The sequence below is a fragment of the Nestor notabilis genome, unplaced genomic scaffold, assembly GCF_000696875.1.
Source record: "Nestor notabilis isolate BGI_N333 unplaced genomic scaffold, ASM69687v1 scaffold11314, whole genome shotgun sequence".
Classification (NCBI taxonomy): domain Eukaryota; kingdom Metazoa; phylum Chordata; class Aves; order Psittaciformes; family Psittacidae; genus Nestor; species Nestor notabilis.
This window is the reverse complement of record NW_009926886.1, coordinates 1-15,072: the sequence shown is the minus strand read 5'-3', so window position 1 is coordinate 15,072 and position 15,072 is coordinate 1. Positions and strand designations below refer to the sequence as shown.

Sequence of the window (15,072 nt, the reverse complement as noted above, 5' to 3'; positions counted from 1 at the left end):
GAAAGAGATTCCACAAAGGCTGACCTTCTGGGCAGCCTATTCCAATGCTCAGTCACCCTCAGTATTCGACAACACAGTCACATGCTGTACTTTTCCACAAAACCCCTTCTTCCTTTGACGTTCAAGATGGATGATGTGCTGAGAATGCATTAGCTTCGTACTCTGAAAAAATACACCCTATGTTTTCCTGTATGTTATAAAGTTTAGAAGCCTGTAGTGAATGGTAAGGAAAAAGAGTTAACATTTTAATGTCTCTAAAAGCAAATTCTATTCTTGTCTTTGCTGTGGCACCTGTGTGTTTTAAGACCAATCATCTAACCTGAAAGTTTCTTGACTGATCATGGTTATTATTATCTAAGGCTGAAATTTCAGAAGCTCAAAGGTCTCATAACCATAATTAAACTATGCTTTCAGTGTACACTCTAAGGCCTAACTACTCTGAAAAAAATAAGCTGTTAGACTGGTTTTGCAATTTTAGCATTAAAACTCTGTCCTTTGGTTCCTTAGTTATAAAATAGTAGGAATGGATGATGTTATGAAGATAGATTCAGCAAGGGTTTTGAAATATTCTTTTGTTATTGGGAGAATACCATTAAAAATGCAATATAAAATTAACAATGTTATAGCCAGTTTATAGTTTGGATAGCATGCCTTAAAGAGTGAGAGATCCTATTAGATATGGAGGTAAAAAATAATTTCAATGCTAATTCATTCACTGAATAAACAGTGGAATGGCAAAACTACTGCGTTGTCACATAATATGGGTACATCACAAGCAGAACTGTGTAGGAAGATAGACATGGTTTGTATGGTTTTCAAGAGTAGGATATCATTGGCACTTGCATTTGGAATGAAATCCACAAATTTTGAGTCTACATGATAAGAAACAATGGAAAGAATATTGGCTTGAACTAATAAGGGTTGGGTTGAGTTTTTGCATGCGTGTTTGTTTATGTGTATATATTTATATATTGTTATATAATTTTTAGTCAAATGAAATCAAAGATTATTTAAAATATTTAAATGAAGTATTTAAATGCCACTTGAACTGTATCTTCTCCCTTAGACATGTTTTAATTTTCTCTAACCTAAATTGTGATTCTTTTGGAGTTCTTCAATGTTGATTTCTGGAATTTCATTTGTTAAATGGAAGTGGCTCATTTTACTGTTCGTATTTAATCATAGTAGTTTAAGCACCAAAGATGTATTATTTCTTAACTTTTAAATCCTTCACTTAAGATTCTTTTGAATTGTTTTTAATGTCAAATATCAGTTAAGTAGTTGACACAGTTCTTTATCCTCATGGGTGTTAGAGAAATGGATAATGTCATAGTGCCACACTAAAAATCTGTTAGAACTTAATTACATATACAAAATACCAGGCCGTTTTAACAACTGAATGGAGGCCACTGATCTTGGGACTATAACGTTGCAGAGTTTATCTATCTGTTCTAGTTATTGATCCTTTCTGTTGCTTCAGTTGCCACAAACTGAAACACTCAAAATACATCTTAAGAAATAAAAGGGAGCAGTGATGAATTTATACATAGCACTTGCTGGATTTGCAGAAATTAATGTTAGCTACAACACTTCCAGAATAGTTTGTGTATCTCATTTCCCAGTAAAGGACTGTGACAAGGTTCTGTTTTCAGCTCTCTGATGATACTGTTTTCTATTTACCCTTTATGCAGTATTTTCTGAAATGATGAACCTTGGCATAAATCTTTTCCCAGTAAAGTTAGTGAGAAGCCTTTCATTCACTTCCAGTCTTCCTTGCTTCCAAAATCCCATTTTTAATTTTTTAAATATACCTTTTATACTGGCATGAGTTTTGTTTTGTTTTGTTTGTTTGTTTAAGGCTACACAAATATTTAGAAATAAACCCAAAAGGGATGGGATGAATTGAATGAAGGACTTCTACAAAAATGTATTTCAACTTAGTATTTTACTACTATGATTGTAAGCGCAGGAATGACAAATAATAGCAGGTAGAGGTGAAGAAGTGAAGTCTATAGGAAAATGTGAAGAAAGGAATATTAATGACTTAGAAATGGATCAAAGCCACAGTTAAAAATCCCCGGTTTGGGGATTTTCACTTCTGTGAATGGTTATCAAACCCCCAATTTAACAACCAAAGAATTGTTTAGGAAATAACTGAGGCAATAGTGAACTGCTAAAAGAAAACCACAGTTCGGCATACAAATCAAATAGTGTTTGGGACATGTTCAGAATATCAGTGCTTATTTCTTTTCTAAGTATGTTATGAGTAAGTAGTAAAATAACATGAACATCTGGCAATGCTTCACTTACAAATCTGTGTACAAACGCTGATTTTTGAGGATACAAAACTATGTATCTCCTTGCATGAGGTTAAAAGACAGGAGTTTGTCCTGCAGTTCTTATTCAGCTCAAGGTTCTCTTGATTTCACATAGTTTCAATTCTGTTGATATTCCAGTCAATCTATCTTGGAAGGCACGTGCACAGATACTGGCACTTTGTTATATTACAAAAAGAAATGTGAAAAATGAATAAAAATGGCTGCAGACCTTCAGAATAAGAAAAGTAACCGGCAACTTGTTTATGCGCATATCTTCAAAGCTGTGTTCACTGAAGGGTGCAAGTTCGTGTTACAGTGAGCTGCTGATCTCCTTCCAAACATAGCTGAGTGAACAGGCCCAACTAGCAAGAACAGATGTTTGTTTTTTTATTTTCCAGATTGAAAGAAATGAGTAGGATTTATAATTGCAATTGGCTGGAAGTGCCATGGGGAGATGGAGATTTAGGTATTGTATGATACTTTGTAATTTATTTTTTTCTTTTTAACCTCACCTGTTAATACAGTGAATATATTTATTCTTTCTTGTGTTTACAAAGCAATATAGGCTGCCCTTCCTGGTAAACTATACACCAGAGAACTTGGAACTAATGTGATTTCTAAATATAGTTAGAGATACTTTGTAGTCAGCATCTGTCAGAGACAACTCCAGTAGGGAATTAATGCATTAACAGTTTCGAAATAGATCATGTTTGCTAATACTGCTGTTACAGACAACAATGAAAGAAAAACTGTCCTTGTTTATGTTCTTGTTAATGCTTTCTAAGCGAGAGACATAGCAAGTTTGTAGATTAGCAGAAGGCAGCAATTTAAACAAAAAGTTTAAGACACCTTTGATGTTTGTTTATGATGCATATTTATTTTGAACATATTCTTGTCCCTGTGTTATTTAATGATGAATTACTGTTTATTGATAAATCAGGCGGAATGTGAAGGGATTTTTCCAAACTTGGTTTGCACAAAATGTTTCTGCAGCATTTTGCTTGTAGATTTTATTTCTAGTAGAGATGATACAGGCCTCTTGTATTTAATAGATTTAACAGAAGCAGCTAGCTGCCGGTTGTCTCTACATGAAGAAAGGGATGTAAGGTGCGTCTAGGTGCAAAACAGAGCTCACAGTGGTATCTGGCATCACTTGGTTGATCTCAAATGTCACTGGAGTAATGACATTAACAGGCGTTCTTCTGAGCAATCCAAGATGGAAGGAGGTGAAGGGAAGAAAGGTGGAAAACATGTTGCTTTCAGTTCCTACCTGCATGTTTGTTCTGTTTAGAGTTACAAACAGCTACAAAAATGTAGTGCATTTATGGGCATAAAAATTCCATGACACTTACAATTTTATTAGATGTTTTTCTTTGTCCTTTTTTTGCCTGTTAATTTAGGAGTAGGATAAACGGTCGAGAGAAGTTCTCATCTGTAGAGACAGGGTGACAAAATTTCAAAAGCAGCCTCTAAATACAGCTGTCATTATTATTGAGAAATTCTTTGCAGCTGCGAGCAGGAGAAGTTAATGGATCTAATTAAGTTGAATTAGAACTGGTTGAATTAGTGCTGGTGCAGATACTACTACAGAAGGAAGATGTTGGTCAAAATTCTCATAGCGATTGCACACATCCAGCCTACAATAGGATTAATATATTTTAGCTTATTGGAATGACAGAGAAAATACTGATGTTTCGTCAAAATCAGGTCACTTTAAGATTTCTGAGGTCAGTTTTTGTAGTAGTATATCCCTTAAAATCCTAGTCACTTTGTTCACAGGTTTTTTAGCTGTTATTCTGACTAGCAATAAGAATTGCAAAATATTACATTTATTAAACCTTAAGTAAAAAGTATATGGAATAATATCAGAGTGCAAATTATTCTGAGGGTTTTGGAAGCTGGATCTTACCTGTGAAGGACTCTCACTGATCCTGGATACTCTGACAGAATTGAAATCTTCATGCGTTTTTAAGATCAGGTTTACAAAGCTTTAATTTCCTGTATTTTTTAACATCTGTGATCAGCTTTATATGGTTTTAGGATAATTTTAATACACAGCTGTGCTTTTTGCTATATTTTTGATCTGAATAGCATCCAGTAGTGCTGAGTTCCACAGTGTAGTTATATGTTCTGTGAGAAGATAGAGTCTTACATCTGAGTAAGTTTTAGTTTTGTTCATTAATACCTCTAGGAAAGTTGAGGTTTTATCTCAATTTCCATATTGTGCACTGTTTCACAGGCTTTAACTGTGCCCCAATTTCTTTTCTGGTTGAGCAGTTTTAATCTTCTCTGTCATTTGAGGTTGCTGCTTATTGTAACCAAAAGTGTCCTTTCTGAAACAGGCTAGTGGCCAGAAGGGGTCCAAAAGGAAATGGAAACAGGGTGTATTTCTACTGAGTAGTTACCTTAGAGCTTAGACGGGTGATTGCCAGCAATTGAGCAAAAGCCTAATTTAAAATTCATTGCCTTGTCACCAAATTGCAGTAACTGGCTTTGCAGACAGACCTAGTTCATTGCAACAGACAAAGTCAAGCATGTTTGCACATCAGAGATTTATCTGCTGTTCTTACCAATTCATTATACTTAGCTAATTTTCTCTGCCTTTGTGCAGTGATTTTTGAAGAGTTGATATAACTCACATAGGTGATTACATTAGCATCTTAGAGTTCCAGTGATTTTCTTCTTACAGGAATAAATAATGGTAATTCATAATATATTTTGAAGATGGTTCTTCCTTGCACAATCTCTCAAAATTTGATCTGCAACACGATACAATAAATTGGTATCAGCTGGGCCTGCAACCCTGTCTGGCTAGAAGGGACCTGCCAGTGGCCCATCTTTTAGAGGAAGGGACAGGTTCTTCACCAGGAGCCATAGGAAGACCCTCGGACCTGGGCTGGGAGTTAAGGGTGGGTACATGTGCAAAGGTGGGGTTGTCGTTGGGTTTCTTAGTTCCCCACCCCCCTCTCTCCCGCTTTTTTTGTGGGTGACAAATAACTGAAAACAAATGTCAAATCTTGATATTTTGTTGTCTGCAACACATAATCATTTATTAGAGGTGTTTACAGTTAATAGAGCATTTTTTATTGTCTAGAAACTGATCATTTGAAATTGAGTTTCTAAAGAGGAAAGAATAATTTCATGGGACAATTTTCTTCATTGTATGCGTTATATTTTTTGCTTTGCTCTATGCATTTCAAAATCTTAACTCATATGGTTTACTCAATAAATGTTGTTATTACATAGGTTCTTGGGCAGATCGCTCACCTCTGCATGAGGCAGCCAGTCAAGGACGTCTTCTTTCTCTAAAGACTTTATTGTCACAGGTGAAGGCCATGTTCTTAAAATTGCTTTAATTTTTAATGTTACTTAGTCTCTCATAGATTATTAATGCAGATTTAGTATGCTTTGCTTTGCTTTTTTCACTGGAATTTTGCAGAGCAAGACACATTTAAGATTTTTTTATAAGATACAAGTTAATATTTAAAATATTTTCTCTGTATGTTTTAAAACTCCTCTTCCCCCCAAAAAAAATTTATCATAGCTGTATTTAAATTCATATCAATCTTCCCCTCTTGCACGGCATAAGTTAAAGTAGTACCACTGTGTTAAACCCTCAGGTAAATAGAGCTAGTCAGGGAGATACCTGTTGAGGAGAAGAATCACTGAAACATTCTGGGTTTTGCATAGCTGTGATCTGGGAAAAAAAAAAAAAATAATACAACGGCAAACCCACTAAACTTATACTATTACAGTGTTGCCATATTATCTTCTACACTACTAAATATTATACTATAGAATACATTTGATAAAAGCCAATAGATACAATTATTAGTTCTTAAAAATCAAACAACATCCACTGCAGAAAATTTCAAGGGCTTGATGATTTTATCGATTCAAGACACGTTTTCCTTGCTAAATTCATGCTTCAGATAGTTCAGACCTTAAGTCAGAGAATCATAAAATCACAGGACAGTTTAGACTCAGGGCCTTGTTGAGTTTTAAAGATCACCATCCGTGGAGATGCATCAACCTCTCTGAACTCCTGTTCCAGGGTTTCACTGTCCCCACAGTGAATTTTTTTTTTCATATAACTAATTGGAACTCACTATGTTCCAGCTTGTGTCTTTTGCCTTTTGTCCTATCACTGTGCATCTCAACAGTCTGTTTCCATCTTCTATATACCCTCTATATCCTAAGCCTATTTCTGATTTAATAAAAAAAAAGGAGCTGACAAGTAACTTTTATTCTGTTAAATACATTGATTGATATTTCTTTTTGTGTTCACTGAAGATTTATTTATTGCAAGTAGAGTTTTAAGCCTATTTAGAGTATTGTAAACTATTCATTTGAACAAGAGCAGCTGTTTTATGATCTTTACATGTCATTCATATCCTGTATAGGGGTACAATGTCGACACGCTAACAATTGACCAAGTAACTCCGCTTCATGAAGCCTGCCTGGGAGATCATGTAGGATGTGCAAGAATCCTTCTTGAAGCAGGAGCAAATGTAAGGAGGTTTGATTTTGTACGTGGAGTCCAGTGCTAACTTTGGTTTCACTGAGAAGGGTATATGCCTTGATTTATATTTTATTTTAATCGGTATTTCTCTCTACTCACCATATTGATTGCATTTATCTCATTTAATTACAATAAACTGCCATCTGAAAGCTAGCGAAGGAAAGTGATGGGCAGACACTGAGACAGAGTAATGAATTGGAGAGAATCTGCTAGTGGTATGTCACCAGCCTTATTTCTTCTCTGAATTTCATTAAATTATTTCTGTTCTAAATATGGAATGCATTCCTCTCCTCTTCTGGTTTCCTCTGGCTTTGAGTAGCTTGCAGGAGACTGCTCTTCTAATCTCCAGAATGTCTTTTTGTCACACTGCACTTGTGTGCTCTTACAATTCTTTGGTCTGAGTATAAAAAAGCACTGTCTCTTTTCTGTGTTCCTGACACAGGCTGTCTGTTATCCCAAAACTTTATGGGATCTTACAGATCACTTTCCTACAATCTCTGCTGACATAAGGGTATATATGTATAGTTTACCAAATCTCTGATCTTTGTGATGGAAATATTTATTGTCTGTATAATTCAGTTTTGAGAACCTTATAGAATATATTTATGTTATTACAGAAGAAGAAAAAGAGAAAAAATACATACATGTTTCCAAACACTATTCCTCTCCACCTCAGCTAGCACAAGGATTCTAAAGACACAAAACCAGAGATTCTATGGACACAACTATAAGAACAAATTTAATTTTCCTATCTGAATTTTTTTAGTACTTTTAGTTGTTTTGGTGGGCTTAGGTGGTGTGTGGAAGAGGATATGCCAGAGGCCTCAAAGAAGCCCTCTCCTATTACCTGTGCTTCCGCCTTTAGTATGATTAGCCTTTACAAATTTGCCTGGTTTCTCTCCTCATTCTCTCACACTAGGAATATTCGTTAAACAGTGAGGTGGTGAGATTGGTATTAAATCAGCAAGCCTGTACTATCAGCTTTGTCTCCAACCTATGAAATATCCCTCCACCCTGGAGGTTAAAGCCACAGAAGAAAATGGCAAATCTCACATTTAACATGGAGTTTGCATTCTTGAGAGAGCTGTAAAGAGAAGGCCCCCATTATACCATTATTACACATGGTTTTGAAAGTTACTTACTGCTCAGGTGTTAGTGTGTGCTCTTTAGTATTCCAGGTGTGTTTTGGTTTATTCAACATATCTTAGTAAACTAATTTCAGCTGAGGGGTGTGGTGAGAGGAAGATAGTAGCACAGGAACTGATCACTTAAGCAACTTTATTCTAGCCAGTATTCTTTTTTGTTATTTTAATGCAATTTCTAACTATATCCTGTTTAAAAGTTTACCTTTCTTTCAATTATGTTCTGAAATAGATTTTATTCTATTTCTATATATTCTATATTCTAGGTAAATGCTACAACAATTGATGGAGTGACACCGTTATTTAACGCATGTTCGAGAGGCAGCGCGGCATGTGCTGAGCTCCTGTTAGAGTATGGTGCCAAAGCTCAGTGGGAGTCCTGCCTTCCATCACCAATGCATGAAGCAGCCAGTAGAGGTAAGAAATCACCTGCTGAATAAATGTGGAGCAGTTGACAAATGTCTCAGTAACACTGTTAAGAAATGAGTCTGGTTTTGTCTATGAGACAGCTTACTGAAGTTGAGCAAACTCTGTCATGCTTTGTACTGACAGGTCACAGTGAATGTCTGGAGGTACTGATATCCTCCGGTATAGATGTTGACCAAGACCTTCCTCATTTAGGAACACCTCTGTATGTAGCCTGTGTTTCACAGCAGATCCATTGTATTCGAAAGCTTCTGTATGCAGGTATGTGATGATTTAAATAAAAGTATTACTGGTTTGTAAAATAAGACTGAAGTGAGCTGTGCTCCATCAGTGAAACTAGAACCCTTACTTGCAGGGCTCTACTACTGAATTTATTCTGTGCTGCATGTTTTCGTATCATAACTTACTATAGGTCTTTCATCATTTTTGTAGCTTAGTAAGCATATTAGGAAAAAAGAATAGATGTTCCAAATTTTTAGCACCTACTATGGACAGCTTTGTAGATGTTCATTTTCTGTAGGAAAAACAAAGGTTAAGAATTGGCTTTTGAGAAAGGAATTTTTTACAGTAAAGTTTCAGCAGAACTTTTTTTAGCAATGTAGTCCCACCGTTTTTCATTCTTCAGCATGTTTTGATTGATCTTTTTACAAGGCATAAAGGCTGAGTACCAGAGAGAAGAGGTAAGGTAAAGGCATTTGACCCTAAATTTCACATTATTTATTTAATCAGTGGGGAAGAGTTGTTGGAGGCTCACTCTATTTCAGCACAAGTCCAGGGATACAACTGGCTTAGCTGAAGGATCATTTGCTGTGTTTCAGGTAATGACACAAAAGGCTATTGTGTCCTGCAGCACAATACATGAAAATGTATGGATAATTACAGACTTGCCATTGTTGCACCAGAATTGTTTTTCTAGTTAACTGCAGGTTATTTAGAACTTAAGCAAGCAGTTAAATTGTCTCTTATTAAGTCAGCCTCCTTGTGTGATTAACTGTCCTGTGTCATGATTTTTATATTTAAAAACCACAGAGGTATAATTGGTGTATTCAGAATTCAAATACTACCATACATTAAAAATAGTAACAGAAGGACATATTGTACATTCATTGGTGCCCTGAGTTAGAAAAGAGAATGTAAATTGCAATATAAGTAAACCACTTACATGATTCTGAATTTTTTCCTGTTTCATCAATTTGTAAGGATGTATTAGAAGTTGAAAAGCAAATAGACAATGAAATAGGCAAGAGAATGATACTGTGAAAGTATTCTCAAATTGTTAATACTGAGAATAGTGGGTTATTCAGACTTCAGTTCTAATCACTAGGGCTGTGATATTACTATTTTACTCAAATGGAATTAAAAAGGCAAAAAGTATTGATTAAGGGAGAAAAGTTGGTACAAAAGCCAATATTTGGTCTCAGAAGATTAGTAAATCTCTCTTAAGAAGTCTGGATTTTTCTTCTAGAATAGTCTAGAAAGCTGTTCAAGCAACCTCATTTTTAGGGGATTAACATCTTGCCTGTAAAGGAAATTCTTCCATAGTGGCTAGTTTTGTTTAGCTCTTGTATGGATAATTTTTTCAGGAATATGAATGCATTATTGCAAATTAATTGAGTCAATTTTAATTTAAAATAAATTAGCAATTCCTTATTAATAAAAAAGCATTAAAATTACAATTTTGTGGATTAGGAGGATGAATGGTTTGGGGTTTTTTTCCCCTGTTGGCTTTCTTGACTTAATTAAAATTAAGTCCTTTGTAGAAAAATCCTTGATAAAAGTTGGATGGGATGAGAGTCTATTTCAAACCTTTTGCCAACTTCAACACATGAAAAACTGTAAAGCATCCAAGTTACATTCCTTGCTGAGTTCGTGTAGTTACAAAAATATAAATACTACACTTCAGTTTAGTGATCATTTTCATAGACTTAAATAAGGAAAACATATTTTTATGTAGTGCAAATATTCTTAAACATGTACAAAATGTACTTTTTTTTTATAGTTAGGGCAACAGTGGTGCTCACATGACCTGATTTGGTTTTTCTTTTCCTTTTAGTTTTATAAAGTATTTTCCTTTGAAACCTAGTTGTGCTTAGGTAATAAAACCTAGGATAAGTGTATGGGTTCAAAACAATCCACAGATATGATCACAGATTATGCAACAAAATTAATGAACGGGCTAACTTCACTGTGAGGTTCTAGGACAGTGCGTGTTCTTTTGTTTGTTTTGTAACATCATCTTTACTCAATGACAATTTTAATTAATCTCTTCTTACATCTCTTTATGTGCACCTACTCACCAGGTGCCAATGTGCAGAAAGGAAAGCATTTGGAAACCCCACTCCATGCTGCTGCCCAGCATTCTAGTACAGAGATAGTAAACTTACTCCTTGAATTTGGGGCAGACATAAATGCCAAAAATACAGATTTTGAGAGGCCTGTCGATTTAGCTGCTCCAAGCAGCTTAGTGGAGAGAGTGCTGCTCCTCCATGAAGGTAAGTTTTACATGTGTGTTTTTGCAACTGTGACTTGTATTCTTAAAAACAACCCATACACCCCCCCAAAAAACCCCAACCCAACAGCCCAAACAACCTATGTTACAGAAGCTAACATTGTGCTTTATGAAATAGTCAAGTAAATTGCTTTCTGACTGTGAAAATACCCAGTAAGATTTTGCCTCAGGCCAGAGCCTGTTGACCAAGCAGCATCCGAATTTTTACAAGCCGAAAAAGTATTATCTTATGTTTACTGGGTGTTTACACAATTATATATTAAATTATACATTAAAGCTACATTTCCATTGGCTGTTACAGACCTTGTTAAAAAGAAACAGAAAATTTTAATTTCAGATGAAAAATATATTTAGTTTTGGCCAGCTGTCCTGATATTTTTAAAAACATATTTTTAAGTGCATGTAAAGCGCTTTATTTTGATCATAGGCAAGAAGTTTCATTTTCTAAATTTTCTTTACTGTTTTATTAGTACCTGAGAAGTAGGAGTTGGCACTTAAGAGTCCCTTAATACTCTTAAAGGTCTGTTGCCTTAGAGAGAGAACATCCCAGATGGAACTGGATTTGTTCAGACTGACATACGTACAGCATAAAAATAAGTTAAAAGAAAAAGATGGGAGATAAGCAGAGAAACTTATTGCAGTAGCTGTGGGCATCTCTTTGGAGGTAGCACCAATTAATGATTTTCTCCAGTCTGAATGCTGTTCAAAATGAAAAAAACCCTCTAAAATCATTTGATTATCAAAAAATTAACAGGAGGCCAGGAGAATTTTTAAAATCCACAGCAAAGATGTCGAAAATGAATTGGTACAGAACTCATGTGGGTTTATTGCCCAGAGAAACACAGCAATGTGTTCATCTTGGGCGACTGGGGGCTTAGACGAACAAAGACATGATCATGAGCTAGTAAGAGCACTAAACATGGTCCAGGATCTTGGGGTGTTTTCCCTACTTATGTGTGTTGCAGCAATGCATTGGTAGTGCAGCTTGTAGTGCTGTAGCATGTATTTCACCTGCTGTATGAATAAAAAAATATAAAAAATGACATTTCCAATGTTGCTAACATGTTAACGTAAGAGATTTTCTAGAAGCAGATTTTTAATTTAAAACACAGCTTATTTGCTGACCTGACCTTGCTGTTTTGCATATTTGCCTGATTATGAATAAGGCTTCAGCAGCCCTAGTCTTTATCTTTGAAAGCAAAAAGGCCATGAAGGAAAAGGACAAATTTGCAAAAAGTGGACTTTTCTTTAGAAATCCCATTATTGTGCAAGACTGTTGTAAAACCAAGTACTGGCCTTCACAGTTGTATGATTATATCCTTTCGTTTTTGTTTGCAGCCACACCATCTTCTCTTTGTCAGCTCTGCCGACTATGTATCCGGAATTACATAGGAAGAGCTAGACTGCATCTTGTCCCACAACTCCAGTTGCCAACGATACTGAAGAATTTCTTACAGTACAGATAACAGAGTAACTAACCTGTATGAACATGAATAACAAGTACTACTTCTTTCTGTTCATTGTACGTTTTACCTAAAAAACTGCTGGGCGGAAAAAAAGCCTTTTGCATATTATTTAAGAAATATGTATCTTCGACAGCTGGTGTTGGTATATAATAATTGGGAACCATTCAGCAACTGGTACCAAGGTGCTAATAAGGCTGAATTGAGTAAGTGTGCTCGTACCCTGGGAAATGATTGTATAGTTTTAGCTTAACTCTTACTAAATAGCTTTAGTGCTGTTAATTTTAATTGTATGTATACTTCTAAGATCTGTTTCACACACCTGAAACACAAAGAGTTTCTTCATTATTATTGTTAAGTTTGTCTAGTTGGAGTCATTATTTTATGTGTTTTTAAATTTCCATTGTTTGTGTACCTAAAAATACTTGATGAGAGGTGCACTATATGCATTGATAAAAATAAAAAAAAAAAAGTCAATTTTTCTTTTTTTTCTTTATATAGAAAATTCATTAATGATAGAGAGCGAGAAACTTCCTTTATTCTTCCTGTGCTGTGAATTGGGATTATACTGCTGTGAGCATAACCACAGTTTTGTGGTGGCGTGACCCTGGCTGGATGCCAGAAGCTGCTCTATCACTCCCCTCTGCAGCTGGACAGGGGAGAGAAAACATAATGAAACGCTTGTGGGTTGAGATAAGAACAGGGAGAGATCACTTGCCAATTACTGTCACTGTTTATCACCAATGAAATCAGAGTAGCATAATGAGAAATAAAACTAAAACTTAAAACCACCTTCCCACCACCCCTCTCTTCTTGTGATTAAGTTCACTCTAATTTTCAATACCTCCTCCCCACTAGCCCTCCAATGTGAGTCCTTCCCACAGGCTGTAGTTCTTCACAAATAGCGTGTCTCTTCCACGGGGTGCCTCCTTCAGCAACAGACTGCTTCAGTGTGGGATGCCTGCAGGGTCACAAGCCCTGCCACCAAGCCCTGCCAGCAAACCTGCTCCAGCACGGGCTCCTCTCGTCACAGGGCCACAGGTCCTGCCAGGAGCCTGCTCCAGTGCAGGCTTCCCACAGGGTCACAGCCTCCTTCAGGCATCCCCATGCTCCAGTGTGGGGTCCCCCATGTGCTGCACCTGAATATCTGCTCCTGTTAACCTCCATCAGCTGCAGGGGACAGCCTGCTTCACCATGGTCTGGACCATGGACTGTGTATACCCTTTCACGGTGACAATTGCCAGTTGTGTCAAAAAAGGTCATATGACTACTCCAGCAAAATGCAGTGCTCCTTTTCTTAGGCTTTTACATTTGGTGTTTGAGAATAGACTACTTCCTCAGTGACTGATACTCAATTCCTGCTAACCAAAGCACGAAACAAGAAGAACTGCTTAGGAGTCTGTATTGTGCAAAGTCGGGTGGTTTTAGTTTTCATCTAGAAACTAGTATGTTGTGGGTTTATGTACAATACCCTTGCCATGTGTTACTTCAAGGAACTCAGAAAAGCCAAGCCAATTATGGCACTGTTGAACTTTTCTATGTAGAATGAGATCATTTAACCCTCACCTCCAGGTGTGCACAGCACTTTTCAAGTTTGACTTAGGAAAAGAAAACAAAGTGCTCTCATGTTCTCTACAGTAAGATTAGTTTTCAGCAAGCATGGCTATTCTACAAAGCATGTGTTCCAAACAAAACTAGATGGTGTTAGAAGTTTTGCCAACATTCATATCAGTCCAAGCCATCTCATCACAAATAGGTGTGTTCATGCTCTCATGGCATCTGCAATTCCTGTTCCTACCATTTCCACAGATCCCTGCCACCATCCAAAGAACAAACAAGACTATCTTAAGACTTCACAGGTATGTGGTACTACTTTCTCTTCAATTGTACAGAATGGTAGGCTAGCTGGAAGAGTAAGCCAGAACTAGTTTACAGGAATATTATGACTTCAATCTCAGGCAACATGTAGCTGTCAACATAATCTTTAATCTGTGTTACCAAATAATGATGCGAAAATAGAATAACTTTGGCAAGCTGAGCCAAGCTGGATGGGGCATCACTTCTGTTACATAGTAACAGGAACAAACAAAATAAGGAAAGGATGTTGCCACTGCGCAGGCCTATGTACTGGAACAGGTCTCTGGCAGATCATACAGCGCTAACACATACCAAAACCACATTGTAACAAGATACCTGAGCAGCGTGTGTTTGGTAACATTCTTTCCCAAAACCAATACCTTGCTTATCCAGGCATGAAAGGAAACAGGCTTGTTACTGTTCTGGCAGGTGTAAGGGGGGAGAAGGGGGCATTCTGATAGGGCTCTTATGCACTGAATTGAAATAATGAATGAAATAAACGTTAAATAACATATTAAAATATTAGGTACTAAGATCTGAAACAAACGTTGGACCATGTCAGAGCTGTTAAAGACTACTACAGCATGAAGAAGCCTTCTTTACTGGCTGAAGTACCTCTTATTACATGAACTGTTACACCTACAAAACAAGTATTTATTTTCAGAAAAATAAACGTAGTGGAGACCACAGTTCTGCAAGAAATGCGACTGTGACACCCTGCGGGCGTGCTACAAGCACCCCAGGGACACGCACACGGTACCGCGCTCGGGGGCTCAGGGAACAGACGGAATACAAGATTTGCCGTGTGATTACCGCAGCTGCCCGCCCGCCGGCC

The 15,072-nt window shown here is 36.7% G+C and overlaps 1 protein-coding gene across 1 annotated transcript in view; it reads left to right on the top strand.

Moving 5' to 3' along the window:
• The window catches only part of ASB5 (ankyrin repeat and SOCS box containing 5), a 15,813-nt gene extending 2,960 nt beyond the window's left edge, over positions 1–12,853 (top strand). The window contains exons 2-7 of the mRNA XM_010013798.1: positions 5,565–5,644; positions 6,722–6,829; positions 8,249–8,399; positions 8,535–8,669; positions 10,709–10,900; positions 12,256–12,853. Coding sequence (XP_010012100.1) covers positions 5,565–5,644; positions 6,722–6,829; positions 8,249–8,399; positions 8,535–8,669; positions 10,709–10,900; positions 12,256–12,383 — 794 coding nt within the window. The 3' untranslated portion in view covers positions 12,384–12,853. The remainder of the gene's footprint in view (positions 1–5,564; positions 5,645–6,721; positions 6,830–8,248; positions 8,400–8,534; positions 8,670–10,708; positions 10,901–12,255) is intronic.
• Positions 12,854–15,072: the final 2,219 nt, after the last annotated feature.